At 45.8% G+C, this 16,025-nt stretch overlaps 1 protein-coding gene across 1 annotated transcript; it reads left to right on the top strand.

Annotated features, from left to right (window-relative positions):
• Window positions 1-904: 904 nt before the first annotated feature.
• On the top strand, window positions 905-5,170 carry LOC117494848 (solute carrier family 22 member 13-like). Its single transcript, XM_034145842.1, has 10 exons — window positions 905-1,295; window positions 1,655-1,758; window positions 1,867-2,021; window positions 2,100-2,271; window positions 2,844-2,964; window positions 3,039-3,133; window positions 3,210-3,424; window positions 4,069-4,177; window positions 4,255-4,452; window positions 4,916-5,170. Exons 1-10 carry the CDS (start codon window positions 921-923, stop codon window positions 4,989-4,991), a joined length of 1,620 nt encoding a protein of 539 aa, XP_034001733.1. The 5' UTR covers window positions 905-920; the 3' UTR covers window positions 4,992-5,170.
• Window positions 5,171-16,025: the final 10,855 nt, after the last annotated feature.

Raw genomic sequence — 16,025 nt, 5'->3', positions numbered from 1 at the left:
TGATAGACACAAAACTAGTGCCAACACTGAGTTATCTCTAACTCTCCACTACACTCGCGTATCATTGATGAGAGTAGTACCCATAGAGTCAGGTAGAGGGCAGAGCCTGTGTGAGATGGAACAACCCAAAACAAACGTACTCATGCTCAGGATCAAGTTACTCGATCTCGTGAGTCCTTAAAATGAAGTCTGAGATTGAAATATAACTTAATTAATGTCTGGAGTTATCAACACACATAAACGTAACAGTCTGGTAACTTTACTTAACTAACTGGTGAGCTCGAGAACGTTTGTTGTTTTTTTATTTCCCCATGTCCCCTTTTTCCAATGCTTCTAAAAAGATTATAAAAACTAGTCTTTCACCAATTGTGGCTTTTAAAATGTAATCAAACACATTGACACTTAAAATATACATGTTTTGCGTCCTTTGTAAAACTACAAAAACCTGTTAATGACACACATTTCTCTTTACATCCGATTGTGATTTCAGTACAAATTATTTTCTGTGCTCTTCAAGAATTGGTTTAGCACTGCAAGGCAAGGCAAGTTTATTTATACAGCACCTTTCAACACAAGGCAATTTAAAGTGCTTTTCAAAAATGAAAGACATTAAGAAAATGGCAGTTAAAAAGCAAAGATAATAAAATAAACATTAAAAGAAAAAATACATGAATAAAAGTTACAGTGCAGTTTAAGATATGAATAGTTCAATTAAGTCATCATATGACCTCTTGGCAAGTGCACGCTTTATTATTGTTATGTCTTAAGTCCATCGTACTAATCTTATGTCCATGGTTAAATATTAGTTAGTTGACACCTTTTGCCCACTTCCTTGAGGTATAGCACCTTCAGATTGGCACACCCATCACTCACTCTGCAATTTGAATGTGGCACCACGGCAAATTTAACCAGACGTCAAAATGAGCAGCTTTGGGGAGATTCTGAAGGAGATCGGGGAGTTTGGTTTGTTTCAGAAACGTCTGGTGGCGGTGTTATGCATCCCCAGCCTGTTCACAGCTTTCGATGTGATTGGTCAGGTGTTTGTAGGACTGAACTTCCCACATCACTGCAACACCGACTGGATCCTGGAGCGAGGACCCAACCTGACGGAGGAACAACAAAGAAATCTCACCCTCCCACTGAACAAGGATGGAGGCTTTGAAAGCTGTGAGATGTTCACACCTGTGGATTTGGATTTGGAAACCATTATAGCGTACGGCATCAACAAGACTACAGGATGCATACATGGATCGGATTCTGAGGCACCTGAAGGGGCATCAAGCATTGTGACGGAGGTAAGAGATCATTTTATACATCAGTCAGAAATGTAATCATCGAAATTAAGTCATTCTTACTTCTTGCTGGGTTGCTTTTCTACTGTTGATAGTTGTGGCAGCTGTTGCAGATTTAGGTCTCATTTGAGCCACCAAACCATCATGCATTGTAACCTAGTTGTAGTCAATCCCCCAGAAAGAGTGCCGGCCAATGAAAAAATACTTTTTCACACATCTGTATATCAGCAGTTTGTTGATTTGAAAACCTGAAAACCTTTGGGATTTTCAGTTCTTGATCGTCTCAAATAACGACTGAGAAAAACTGAATTTGTTTGTTTTCTTTGGTCTTCTCCTCCTTTCTCCATCCTATCTGTCATCAGTTCAACATGATCTGTGACAGGAGTGGTTTGATTGCAGCGTCTCAGTCCATCTACATGGCCGGTCTCCTGGTTGGAGCGCTGGTGTTGGGGCCGATGTCTGACAGGTGCTCAATAACTCCATATTAATGATCCTGAACTGATTTAAATTGTGCTAAACTTATATGAGTGACAGATTAAGTGCATCTTCAACAGTGCTTCTCTTCTCTCCGTAGGTTTGGTCGCCGCTTCGTAGTCCTGCTTTCCATCTTTCTCCTCATGTTGTTTGGTGTCGGCATTAGTTTCTCACCCAACATCTATGTTTATATTGTTCTGAAATTCCTAGATGGCATCGCCGTTTCAGGCATTATTGTTAATTTATTTGTAATAGGTAGGTCTAATGTTCACGACTGAAGCTTCTGTCTGGGTCTATTTTACAGCTGATAACTGTCTACTTCCTGCTTTGAAGGTGGAGAGTGGAGTGACTCCTCAAAGTTTGCTCTCTGCACCATCATCTGCCACTCGTCCTACTCTCTTGGACTGATGATGTTGTCGGGCATTGCCTATCTCATCCGTGATTGGAGGATCCTGCAGCTGGTGCTCTTCTGTCCTCTGGTCCTTGTCCTGGGAATCTTTTACTGGTCAGAAGCCTCTCAGACACTTAAGATGCTAATCTCGATTTAAGCCCTAAGTGAACGCTCTATATCAGGGGTTTCCAAACTTAAAATATTCAAAGGGCTGGGCCACTCACTCGAGGTATATCGCCTCATAAGTTCAGTTATAAGTCAGCAAAATCAATCAAATGTAGGTAAATGATGCTTGTGAGTGTCCCTTAAAACAGAAGCTTCAGATTGATTGTAATAAGGAGAAATAGGAAGGTTGTATTTCAAGGTTGTTATGTAAATAAGTCATTGGGCTTTTTTCTTATCGACTTAGATTTGTTAGAACATATTTTCAAATGTAATTGACTGAATTTATTGTAAATTGGGCTTATTAACACATGAATACTACTGTGTAATATATGTTTACAGATATATTTAACAAGTACAATACAAGAAAAGCTCAAGTTTCATTTGTGGGCCGTATTACATTATACTTTTTTAATTTGCTGAGGGCCGATTCAAAATGGTCCCCGGGCCGCTTTTGGCCCCCGGGCCGTAGTTTGGACACCCCTGCTCTATAGTATGTGATGGTGGACATGTATGTCAATTAGGATTCTTCCAGAGTCCGCTCGATGGCTCATCACCCAGGGAAGGAAGGAGGAGGCTATCAAGGAGATCAGGAAGGCAGCAAAGGTGAACGGAAGGAAGGTCCCAGAAGATCTGCTGGACAAGGTGAGATGCGTCTCTGGCGAATACAATAAAGCTCTGCAATAAAAAGAAAACAAACTAAAACAGATTTTTTTTAGCTAGGTGTTGAGGGTCCGTCCAAAAGAGGAAGCATGTTGGACCTCTTCAGGATTTCCTATCTGAGAAAGCGTGCATTGATAATGAGCTACCTGTGGTGAGTATTCAATTCATCCTTAACCTGCTGCCACATCTACAGCCATTCCTCCCTGAAGATATCTCTTTCTTTTTAGGTTTGCAACAAGTCTGGTGTACTACGGACTGAGCCTGAATGTCGGGAACTTCGGTCTGAACATCTACCTCACACAGTTCATCTTCGGTTTAGTGGAGTTCCCTGCACGTTGGGGCAGTTTGGGCCTCATCCAGCGCTTTGGGAGGAAGAGATGTGAAGCAATCGTCCTGTTGTTTGGAGGTGCTGCTTGTCTAGGGATACTCACTATACCAAAAGGTACGTTTCTGAATAATTTATGGGAGTGTGTTGAAAGCCGCATTGGTGTATAATATACCAGATTGTCGAGAACCAGGTTAAATCCCATTTTTATCAAACATATCTCTTTGCTACACTCTTCTTGGTACACCCATCTTCTACCCTAATTACTTCAGTAACAAACTGCAACCTCCAGGTCTGAAAAGTGCCTTTAACCTGCATTCTCTCTAACAGCCAGCAGGGGGCGACTCTAGTCGGATTGTATAGAAGTCAATGAGAAAATGTCCCTACTTCACGCTTTATTACCTCAGTATGAATGTAGGTCTGATTTAAAGTAAAAAAACAGATAAAGCAGTGAATGATGTACGCCTTGGATACCTTATGATTCACAGGTGAATCAATGGCGTTGTCCGGCTTGGGTTTTAAAACAGTTTATGGAAGATAACATCGTAACATTGGTCTGGTATTTATGTGGCAGCTGGGTGGGGAAAACCTAACTGGGTGCATCTGTACAGTCTATGTTCGGTTATATAGCCCGTGTCTCTAATTCCTGCATTGTATCACCATTTGGCAAACCTCCTTATGTACACAGTGAAGCTGGCACACATGATTTAATTTGCATGCACAATGTGTCACAACTGTCTGATGTATGAATTGTCCATCAGATCTTCCCGTGGTGGCAACAGTGGTCGCAGTAGTGGGGAAGTTTGCCGCCACTACAAGTTTCTCTATCATCTATGTTTACACTGCAGAACTGTACCCTACCACTCTAAGGTAAGATACATATCCCTCAGGAACAATTCAAAAGACATGTTTGCTTTTGCTATAAGATCATTTTGTATCTATACTAGGCAGAATGGATTAGGTCTGAACTCAATGTGTGCTCGTGTGGCGGGAATCCTCGCTCCACTCATCAGACTCCTGGAGGTCTATCATTGGACGATCCCCATGCTGATATACGGCATCGTCCCCATCACAGCTGGAGGTCTCTGCTTATTACTGCCTGAAACTCTCAATGTAGAACTCCAGGACCACCACGCTGAGATCAGGTGAGAAGATGATCCCTTTAAATCACCTATTATGCAAAATCCTCTTCTTCATGTCTCTTCTACATCAACATGTGTCCCCTCTTCTTCATGTCTCTTCTTCATCAACATGTGTCCCTTCTGTAGAAAGAGACTCTGAAAGTTTCAGGAACAAAGATTCTCTCTTTTTGTCCTGATCCATTTCTATAAAAACCTGTCTGAAAATGAGCTGATCAGATTTTGGCTACTTTATGATGTCCTAACGATTTTTTTGGCTTGTGTAACCATTAGCCAATCACCAACCAAGGTAACCCCCCCCCCACCTTATCACCTGAATCTCCTCCTAGAGCACCATTGTGTTCTTTTTAACCAAATATCTCTCAGAGGGGCGTGGGGAGTGGCTCAAAACAGTATAATAGGGGACCTTTAAAAGTGTTACACTCAAAGCAATTCTAGATAATAATCATCTTTCTGTTTTCAATTACAGACAACCGGAGAACATGACGGATATACAAACCTTCACTAAAAAGGAGGAGAATTCAGGAAAAAGCACCAAAATGTAATTGATATGGATGTATCAGTTCCTTTTCTGACCTGTTGACCATTTATTTAAACATAATTGTATTATTTGTTGTTAGAAGTAAAAATGTTTTACAGAAGTTTGTAGACTGTTTGATAACTGGGACATTTATCAAGAATAAAGGGAAGCAAACGCAGCTATTGGTGACATCAACACACATGTCAGTGATCATAATATTATTTTTATGATTGAATATTATATATATTTACCGCACTCAAATTAAATCCCACATATTTTTATTATTTCCTCTTCATCCAAACTCTAAAGGTCCACTCAGATTGTCCTTAGTTATTATTGTGAAATCCTCCACCGTATCTAACTGGGTAAACAATATATATGTGGATGAATAAATGATACTGTACTTTGACACTGTACACAGGTTAAGAGGTGAAGCTACATGCATTGTAACTGTCTGTGTGATTGCTCATTGTATTATTTTATTTATCCCAGCTTTAACAGGTGGTGTGTTTTCTTTGGGATATACATATACATATATCCAACACAATAACACACTTTTCTACGGAGCCCCATGGGGGACATGGTCAAAATGGTGGGTTACGTATTGTAACCATGGATGTATAATAAGAACTGGATACAGCGTGGGAGGCGGGGCCTCATTCATTCCTATGAGAGTTGCTCATTCGCGCATGATGATAAAATGGCCCAACTTTTGAGAGAGCGAAACGTCACAGATTACCCGGCATGCCTGAGAAGTACCCGTATGTGCGCTCATAGCGCATGCGCAACTTTAACCATGCCCCCCAAAATGCTCGTTCACATCAAGCACGTCAATTTGCGTACACGTAACAACACCGCACGTTCATGACAGCATGGTAATGTTTGTTATGATAGATTTGATATTAACGAGGCGGCAGTTAGCAGCTAGCGGTTAGCTAGTAATTATGCTAATTTACACATCAATCGTTATGTACTTTTATATTACGCTGTAACAGGATCTAGTGATATCCAAGCAACAGAGCTTCATTTAGCATGAAAGAATTATTGCACTGTATATATATATATATATATATATATATATATACACAGTGCAATAAGCTTCTTAGTGCAATAAGAAGCTACAGGGACGTTAATCTATGTCGGTAATATTAACTTTATTTAATACAACATTTACGGTACAAGATTTAATCATACAGCCCATGTAGTATAATATTTTACAAATGATGAATTACAGCAAACATGTGCAATATATCCATTATTACAGCTCCGTGGGCTGGCAGTAAGGCGATATGGGTCCGTTCTTATTGTGCATCCATGGGTAAAGATAAACTCATGTCGTGCTGAACACGTAACATGAACGTGCCGGGCGGCGCGGTCCCGTGGGTTAGATGCGCGTTCATAATGCAGAGGGAAATAACTCTCAGAATAACGTTATTAGCACATTTTACAACTTGAGGAACGAATGTTTTTAATAAGGGCTATACAAGTGTTCATACTGGGTAGTTTATTTAGTTTAAAAAAAATTATCCAACGATTTACAGACCACTCTTTCCCCATGTAAGTCAATGGGAAAAAGTGTTTCCGGGCCTGGCAACCAAAAGGAAGTGTAGTACCGCCGTTTGGCCAGCACGAATATTTTCATCAGAGTCCGGCGCACTTCCTGGGGGCTTGATTGTAACCCTAGTTCTATAAGCACAGGCTCCGCCCTCTACTGGACTCTATGGGTACTACTCTCATCAATGATACGCGAGCGTTCACACACTGAAGTTGTATAAACGTAGCCGGCCAATTAGGGCGAGCCTACCTGAATGCGCGCGCAGGCTCACAGTATATAAGGCAGCTACGCCTCCTGACTGTCATCCTACACCCTCTTCAGCGAGCGGCATAGGAAAGACTGGGCTCCTAGGTAGAGGGCTCCGCCTGTGCTTATAGAACTAGGGTTACAATACGTAACCCACCGTTCTATCTCACACAGGCTCCGCCCTCTACTGGACTCTATGGGTACAGTGGGTGGAGCCCCGATGGATAAACGCCCTGTCGTCAGGACGACAGTCAGGAGGCGTAGCTGCCTTATATACTGTGAGCCTGCACGCGCATTCAGGTAGGCTCGCGCTGATTGGCCGGCTACGTTTATACAACTTCAGTGTGTGAACGCTCGCTGTAGAAAAGGCCCCAAAGTTATAGACATTGATATATATATATTATTTTATTATACAGAGTTTATACCTGTTAAGTTGTGCCTTCATGGTGGGGAGGGGCTAACCCACGTGTTTTGGGTGATGTCATACATCAGAGGGTAATGTGCGTCAGTAGTTGCAGGAAAGTTATGCCGTCTTAACCTTCGTCTTGTGTGCGTAAATGAACGTGAGTGTTTGTCCACAGTGCTGCCTGTTATGTTGTTCTACACTTTATTATTATTGTGATAACTTCTGTGCCGATGTGGCTTAATGCAGAGTCTCCGTGCTCATGTGATCTGTGCATGCTGCGTGCATATTTATGATGGCTGCTCATTAAGTCACTCGTCAAGTGAGTCGGCACTCCTAAAGTTAGGGGTATATACACCGTGTTGAGTGGCACAGACCTATTATTAATGTAATGGGATGTAGTTTATGTGGAGAAATGTTTATGTGGCGTTAAAGGTGAGATATTATGTGTTTACAGTTCATTTATTGCTCCGCTACTCGGCTACCGGAAGTAGCATGTCTGTGGCGTTTCACAATAAGAGCATCGGCTGCCGCTTTCCGCCAACCGGAAGTAGAACGTTATTCATTAGCGGTAGCTTAACTTTGAATCTCTGCGTGTCCCTGGTAAAGAGTGTTTGACATTATATGTTAATGTGTTTATGATTATAAGAGAAGGGAGACATCTTGTATTATGTCGAGATTATTATTTCTATAGGGTTTGGCAATATTATGTATATTATGTATGTATGCATAAGTTATCTTATATTGATTGTATTTTGTTTATTTCCTTTATAGGAAAAACCACACACAGACAAATATCTGTATGTCTGCCTAAATAAGTAAAGAAGTCAAGCCTCATCTTAGCTCCTCATTTCCTCTATTCTGGACCTTTGGCCTTAAGTGGTGTTCTGGCCGACACACCTGGGTGAACCTAGTGATAGACACAAAACTAGTGCCAACACTGAGTTATCTCTAACTCTCCACTACATTGATGGTCCTTCGAGCCGGAATCACAAGGTTTACGTCAGAGATGGAACCATTACCAGGGTATGAGGCCTATGGTGCACGCCCTCGAAGGCAAACCCGCCTTCCAACGCGATATGCAGACTATGATGTGGATCATCTAGGATACATTAGTCAGAGATACCGACAGGAAGAAGAGACTTCTCCTCTGGAGGGTAAGGCCAGGATGACCCCCCTCGCCTCCCCCAATGACTCTCCCCCACCAAGGCACCTCAACAGGCGTGATGCTAATTTCCAGGAGATGGACTTTAGCTATGGGGCTGGCAGCCAGCAGCTGTTTCCAGAGAGAGAGCCGAGGGATCGGTTTCGAGAATACTCTTCTCACCTGCCTACATCGCTGCACCACAGACCTCCGCGTGAGGATGACAGAGTAGAGCTAGAGAATATTCGTCAAGAAAGGTTTCTACTTCAGCAGACACAGCGGCGTATGTCATCAGATATAGATGAGCTCAAAGCACTGCAAGCAGACATGAGACAGTTGGTGGATACTGTCCGTAACCTTAAGACCCCATCACTACATAGCAACAAGCCAGAGTTAACGGTGATGCAGCCACCTGCACCGTTTGTAGGCGAACCTGATAGTGAGGATGAGGATGATTGGCCTGCACCACCACCATGGCCTGACCCAGTAAGTGGAGAGTTACTGCCTGGCGACTATATAACGCCTCATCACCCCAACGGGAGACCAGATGAGCTTCCACCGAAGGAAGAAGAAGTTCCAGCTCCAGTGACTCAGCCGTCTGTGGGTCAGCAACATGTACAGCACTCAGCACATGGTGCCCTTCCTGCTACGCGGTCAAGGGAGAACTACGCTGATTATTCAACTCCCTGGTACCAGCCTGCTCAGCCGTCACCGTGACCACCCAGTTTGGCTCCAACTGAGCCCAAGTACCAAGTTTATGGTGGTCACAGGAGTGAGCATAGCAGTAACCCAGTTCCCCCACCGCAGCCTCATCCACATAGGTCATGGACACAGCCACTGCCCTCCAGACCTGCCCTCATATCAGAGCCAGGTTACCATGGACCACGCCCAACAATCCGCAACTTCTCAAGTCGAGACCCAAGTGAGTTTGCACGGCTCAAGATCTCCTTGGAGAACCTCCTACCGCCCAGTGCAACAGAGCTGTTCAAGTATCAGGTATTGGTGGATCACCTGCAACTAGAAGAAGCCAGGTTAATAGCAGACGCTTACCTCAACTCTCCAACGCCCTTCTCAGACACTATGGCTGCCCTGAACGATAAGTTTGGCCAACCACATCAGATAGCGCTGAAGCGTATTGCTGCTGTGATGGACTCACCGGACATTAAGCGGGGAGACGTTGCTGCCTTCGAGAAGTTTACTCTTCAGATCCAGTCATTAGTGGGAATGCTGAGAACCATAGGGTCCGAGGGAGAAGTGGAGCTACAGTGTGGTTCACATGTTGCTCGTCTGCTGAGTAAGCTGCCGCCTGAACAGAGAGCAGATTTCCGCCGCTGCATGTTCCGTCAGGGCTCAAGAACTCACAACCTTATAGATCTCGCAGAGTGGCTGAAATATGAGTCCTGGTGCCAGGACTCCGAAGGACAGTTAGCTGTGAAGGGATCGTGGGAGTCATCATCCAGACCTGAGGGACGGCAGGGCAAGCACCACACCACTGTGCTCCACGGGGCCAAGGACACTTGGAAGAAACCAGACTCTCAAGTTCCAGGTAACTCCTTCAAAGGGAACAAGAGTAAGCCATACTGTCCGTACTGTAATAATGAGGACCACTACCTCAGTCAGTGTACAGCAGTAACCAAGCTGAACAAAGAACAGCTGACAGCATGGATAAGAACCAATAAGAGGTGTTGGCGCTGTGCACGGCCGCACCAGGCAGCGCAGTGCAACTTAAAGAAGACATGTGGCCTCTGCCAAGGGAAACATCTCCAGGTGCTGCATGATGTGAACTTGAGGCTACCTAAGGAGACAGACTCAGCACCAACCTCGCAGAACCATGGCATGAGGGCCACGACTGAGGTACTGTACCTGGACAGACCCGCTGAAGGCAGTCAAATCCTTCTGAAAGTCGTCAAAGTTCGCATCCATTATAAGGATCGATTCATCAACACCTATGCCATACTGGATGACGGTTCGGAGAGAACTATGCTGCTGCCAGAGGCTGTAGAGAAGTTAGGTGTGCAAGGGACCCCAGAGGACTTGCCACTACGCACAATCAGACAGGATGTGCAGCCCTTCGCGGTGCATCAGTCTCCTTCTCCATTGCCTCTCCTGCTAAGCCGTAGACCTGGTTCAAGATTACAGGTGCTTTCACCACTGCTCACATTGGACTAGCAGATCATACCTACCCTTTGGAGCAACTCCGGGAGAAGTATAAGCACCTCATTGGCCTTCCTATCCGGACCCTCACAAATGCGAAGCCTCTGCTTCTCCTTGGAAGTGACCACCCACATCTCGTCACCCCCATTGAACCAGTCAGGTTAGGCCCAAAAGGAGGACCGGCTGCCATTCACACGAGGCTAGGCTGGACGCTGCAAGGCCCAGCCAGTGTTGTCTATCATCTCGCACAACCACAGCAGTGCCTTTTCACATCAGTATCACCACAAGTGAGCGAGCTGATGAAGCATGTCGAGATGTTGTGGCAGGTCGACACTCTTCCTTTCAGAAGCGAGAAACTAGTCACACGTTCGAGGGAGGACCAAGAGGCCATCGGTATCCTGGAGACCAAAACCATCAGAGTACAGGTTAACGACATACTCCGTTATGCCACCCCGCTGCTACGCCGGAAAGACATGCCACTCCTTCAAGCTACTAAAGAAGCCGTCATGCACAGTCTACGGAGTATAGAAAGGAGATTGGCCAAGAACCCTATGCAGGCTGAAGCCTACAAAGTGGAGATGGTAAAGCTGATCAAGGCAGGCTCTGTCATCAAGTGTGACCCTGAAGTACCAGTAGAGGAAGGTCGTGAGTCGTGGTACATTCCTCACCAAATGGTAAGCCATAATGGCAAGAACAGACTGGTGTTCAACTGCTCATTTCAGTATCGAGGGCAACATCTCAATGACTATCTGTTGCCTGGGCCGACCTTAGGAGCATCTCTCCTGGGAGTCCTGCTACGCTTCCGAGAGCATGCAGTAGCAATCAGTGGAGATATCAAGGGCATGTTCCACCAGGTTCGACTCCTCCCAGAAGATCGAGACCTGCTCAGATTTGTTTGGCGAGACAGCAGTCAAGATCCTCCTGCGGTGTACGAGTGGCAAGTGTTACCTTTTGGAACTACGTGTAGCCCCTGCTGTGCTACGTTTGCCCTTCAGCGCCACGTCATCGACCATAGTCAGCCAGATGAAGAGGTGAGGACCTCAGTCGAGAAGTGCTTTTATGTAGACAACTGCCTACAGAGCGTCCCCACCATTGCTGAGGCGAGGCACCTGGTCGACAAATTACGAGCCATCCTAGCCTCTGCAGGCTTCGAGCTGCGTCAATGGGCCAGCAATCAACCAGAGGTCATCAGTCACCTACCAGAAGAGAGTTCCTCTACCAGTGTTGAGCTATGGCTGGCTCAGAACAAGACAGATGTCCCAGAATCCACTCTAGGACTGAGCTGGCTCTTCCAAAAGGATATCCTGGGCTACAAGCATCGTCCCGTGGATTATGGTGAAATCACGATGCGCAACATCTACAAAGTGCTGGCAAGTCAGTACGACCCCCTAGGGTTCATCTTACCCTACACAACCAGGGCAAAAATACTCGTCAGGCACCTATGGGATAAACATCGTGGATGGGATGACCCGCTGCTACCTCAAGAGCTTCTACGGCAGTGGAAAGTCTGGGAGGAAGAACTACAAGTCCTGCCTCAGGTCAACCTGCCCCGGCCATACCTACCAAAGGAAGTGGACATCTCCGCTCTACAGAGAGAGGTGCACATATTCTGTGACGCCTCGGAAGAAGCTTACGGCTCGGTGGCGTACCTTCGAACTACTGACCGACATGGTGTTGTGTACCTGTCGTTCCTGATGGCCCGCTCCAGAGTCGCTCCTAAGCGCTTCCACTCCATGCCCCGACTGGAACTCTGTGCTGCACTCACTGGTGCTCAGCTGTCGCAGGTTCTGGCAAGGGAACTCACCATCAACATCGACCGGACGATCTTGTGGTCTGATTCCACAACAGTGTTGACGTGGTTGAAGTCCGAGTCCTGCCGGTTCAAGGTCTTCGTTGGCGCCCGCGTAGCTGAGATACAAGAGCTGACAGACAGGAAGGACTGGAGGTACGTTGATTCCGCAAGGAACTCAGCAGATGACGTGACACGTGGTAAGAAGCTGAAGGAACTCATAGAGACCAATAGATGGAGCCAGGGACCCCCCTTTCTCCTGCTGAGTCCAGACTTGTGGCCAGAGGATCCAGCCGTTCACAAAACAGAAGATGCCTCAGAGCTGCGCAAGTCCACTTTCTGTGGAGTCACCGCAGTAGCATCAAGTCAGCCTATTGCAGACCCCAGTCATCCCAACTCCTGGAAGGAGTTGCTGGAGGTGACAGTGCTGGAGCTGCATGGGGCGGCCAAATCCAACGACCCCCCTACTGCTGAAGACTTCCGTCAAGCTGAGCGGTTGATCCTCCAGAGGGTTCAGAGGGATAGCTTCCCACAAGAGTGCAGCCTACTGAAAGCTGGTAAGCCAGTTCTTCGAAGCAGTCGACTCCTCACTCTGTCTCCGGAGTTAGATGAGAGTGGAGAACTCATCCATGTTGGAGGAAGACTACGTCAGGCAGAAGACCTGGAACCGACAGCTCTTCACCCTATTATCCTAGACCCAGGTCATTGGATGACCAAGCTCCTGATCCAAGACTTTGACAGCCGCTTACACCATCCCGGCCCAGTGAGGGTGTTCGCTGAGTTACGACGCTCCTTCTGGATCTTGAGAGGGCGTGAGGCAGTTCGGCGCTACCAGCACTCCTGTGCTGACTGTCAACGATGGAGGGCCAGACCAGCGGTACCCAAGATGGCTGACCTTCCAGCAGCCCGTCTGCGCCTATTCAAGCCTCCTTTCTTTTCTACGGGCATGGACTGCTTTGGGCCTTTCCAGGTCAAGGTGGGTCGACGCTTAGAGAAGAGATGGGGAATCATCTTCAAGTGCCTCACCACCAGAGCGGTGTACTTGGACCTCCTCACCGCCATTAGTTCTGATGCCTTCCTGATGGCCCTTCGTCGGTTTATTGCCCGCAGAGGTACACCTGCAGAGCTGTTCTCGGACCAGGGGACAAACTTCAAAGGAGGTGAGAGAGAACTAAGTGAGGCCTTCAAGGACATGGCTCCCGACCTACAGCAGATTCTTGCACCACAGAAGATTGCCTTTCACTTTAACCCCCCAGCAGCTCCCCATTTCGGAGGTGTGTGGGAGAGAGAGATACGCTCGGTTAAGAGTGCCCTGTATGCCACGGTCGGTGCTCAACCGGTCCCAGAAGAAGTGCTTAGCACTGTACTCACTGAGGTGGAGGGGGTCCTCAACAGTAAGCCCTTGGGTTATGTGTCTTCAGATGCCAGCGACCCAGATCCAGTGACTCCTAATGTTCTTCTGATGGGGCGGCCAGACGGTTCACTACCCCAGGTAGTCTATCCGGAGAGCGAGCTCATAAGTCGCCGCCGTTGGAAACACTCCCAAGTTCTGGCTGACCACTTCTGGGCTCGATTCATGAGGCTCTACTTGCCGAGTCTTCAAGCTCGTCAGAAGTGGCAAGCTACACCTGCCGACATCAAAGAGGACGCCGTGGTGATGATCGCTGATCCGCATCTTCCAAGAGCCCTATGGCCCATAGGGACAGTTGTCAAGACGCATCCATGCAGCGACGGACATATAAGGTCTGCCGACGTGAAGATCAAGGAGAGAGTCTACACCCGGCCAGTTGCCAGACTGGTGGTCCTCCCTGCACTTCCATCTGGAGCAGATGAGGACAGTTCTACTCCTGCGATCACATCCAAGCCTTAGGACTTTGTTGCCTTTTATTGATGAGCAAATGTATTATATACATTTGTGGGCGGCTGTAGAAAAGGCCCCAAAGTTATAGATATTGATATATATATATTATTTTATTATACAGAGTCTATACCTGTTAAGTTGTGCCTTCATGGTGGGGAGGGGCTAACCCACGTGTTTTGGGTGATGTCATACATCAGAGGGTAATGTGCGTCAGTAGTTGCAGGAAAGTTATGCCGTCTTAACCTTCATCTTGTGTGCGTAAATGAACGTGAGTGTTTGTCCACAGTGCTGCCTGTTATGTTGTTCTACACTTTATTATTATTGTGATAACTTCTGTACCGATGTGGCTTAATGCAGAGTCTCCGTGCTCATGTGATCTGTGCATGCTGCGTGCATATTTATGATGGCTGCTCATTAAGTCACTCGTCAAGTGAGTCGGCACTCCTGTCTCAAAGTTAGGGGTATATACACCGTGTTGAGTGGCACAGACCTATTATTAATGTAATGGGATGTAGTTTATGTGGATAAATGTTTATGTGGCGTTAAAGGTGAGATATTATGTGTTTACAGTTCATTTATTGCTCCGCTACTCGGCTACCGGAAGTAGCATGTCTGTAGCGTTTCACAATAAGAGCATCGGCTGCCGCTTTCCGCCAACCGGAAGTAGAACGTTATTCATTAGCGGTAGCTTAACTTTGAATCTCTGCGTGTCCCTGGTAAAGAGTGTTTGACATTATACAGGGATGCAAACTTGTCACCTTTCGGCGAAATTCGCCGAAAGGTGTCCAAAATAGGTCGTTTGTGTGATTCATGTAGATCTGCAATAAAAATATTTTTGGGGTATGGGGGGGGGGTCTGGGACCCGGAGTAATCTGCGGCCGCGAGCTGTTATGTGCCATCATGACACGTATGGTGTTCTTTTTTTATATATTATAATGAAGCGAGAGCTGTGTGCTCGAGTCTTCCTGCCTGTCGGCTCTGCTCATGGATGTATAATAAGGCTCTGCTGCTCCGGGATGAGGGTCTAGCTTCAGCAGCTACATTACCTACGGTGCGTTCGTTAATATTAACTGTGCGGTCCGGAGTCACTGTGGCACAGACTGGACCGCTGGTGAACAGCTGTTAGAACGGGCCAATCAGGTGTTCAGATCAGAGCTCCCTGTCGGAGCGGCAGAGCGTGATGTGCACTGAAAAGTTTTCCTGTCGCAATATTATCGTTGAGCTAGCTAACTAGCATACATTGTCACTATCTGCTAACGTTAGCTTTAGCCTTCGTTTTCAAATAGTTTTTTTCATAGGCTATAAACAGGTGGTATAAGTATAGATCTTGTACTTGAGTAAAAGTAGAAGCACTCAGATCTTGGTCTTGAGTAAAAGTAGAAGCACTCAGATCTTGTACTAGAGTAAAAGTAGAAGCACTCAGATCTTGTACTAGAGTAAAAGTAGAAGCACTCAGATCTTGTACTAGAGTAAAAGTAGAAGTACTCAGATCTTGTACTTGAGTAAAAGTAGAAGTACTCAGGTCTTGTACTTGAGTAAAAGTAGAAGTACCAGAGTGTAGGAATACTCTGTTACAGTAAAAGTCCTGCATTCAAAATGTTCCTCAAGTAAAAGTAGAAAAGTATTCTCATCAAAATATAGTGAAAGTAGCGACAGTAAAAGTATTCATTGTGCAGATTGGTCCATTTCAGAATAATATATATGATATGTTTTATAATGATTGATCATGAAAGTGTTCTCAAAGCTGGTAAAGGTGCAGCTAGTTTGAATGACTTTGTATACTGCAGGGTAGCTTGTGAATTTACTCCAGGTGGAACTAGAGTCTGATTTAACACTTGGTTATATTTCACATCATTCATCCAGATCTGTGAAGTAACTAAAGGTATTAAATACATGTAGTGGAGTAA

The sequence above is a fragment of the Trematomus bernacchii genome, unplaced genomic scaffold (genome assembly GCF_902827165.1).
Source record: "Trematomus bernacchii unplaced genomic scaffold, fTreBer1.1, whole genome shotgun sequence".
NCBI lineage: Eukaryota > Metazoa > Chordata > Actinopteri > Perciformes > Nototheniidae > Trematomus > Trematomus bernacchii.
Note: the sequence above shows the minus strand (reverse complement) of the source record. Positions and strands in the feature narration are given on the sequence as shown.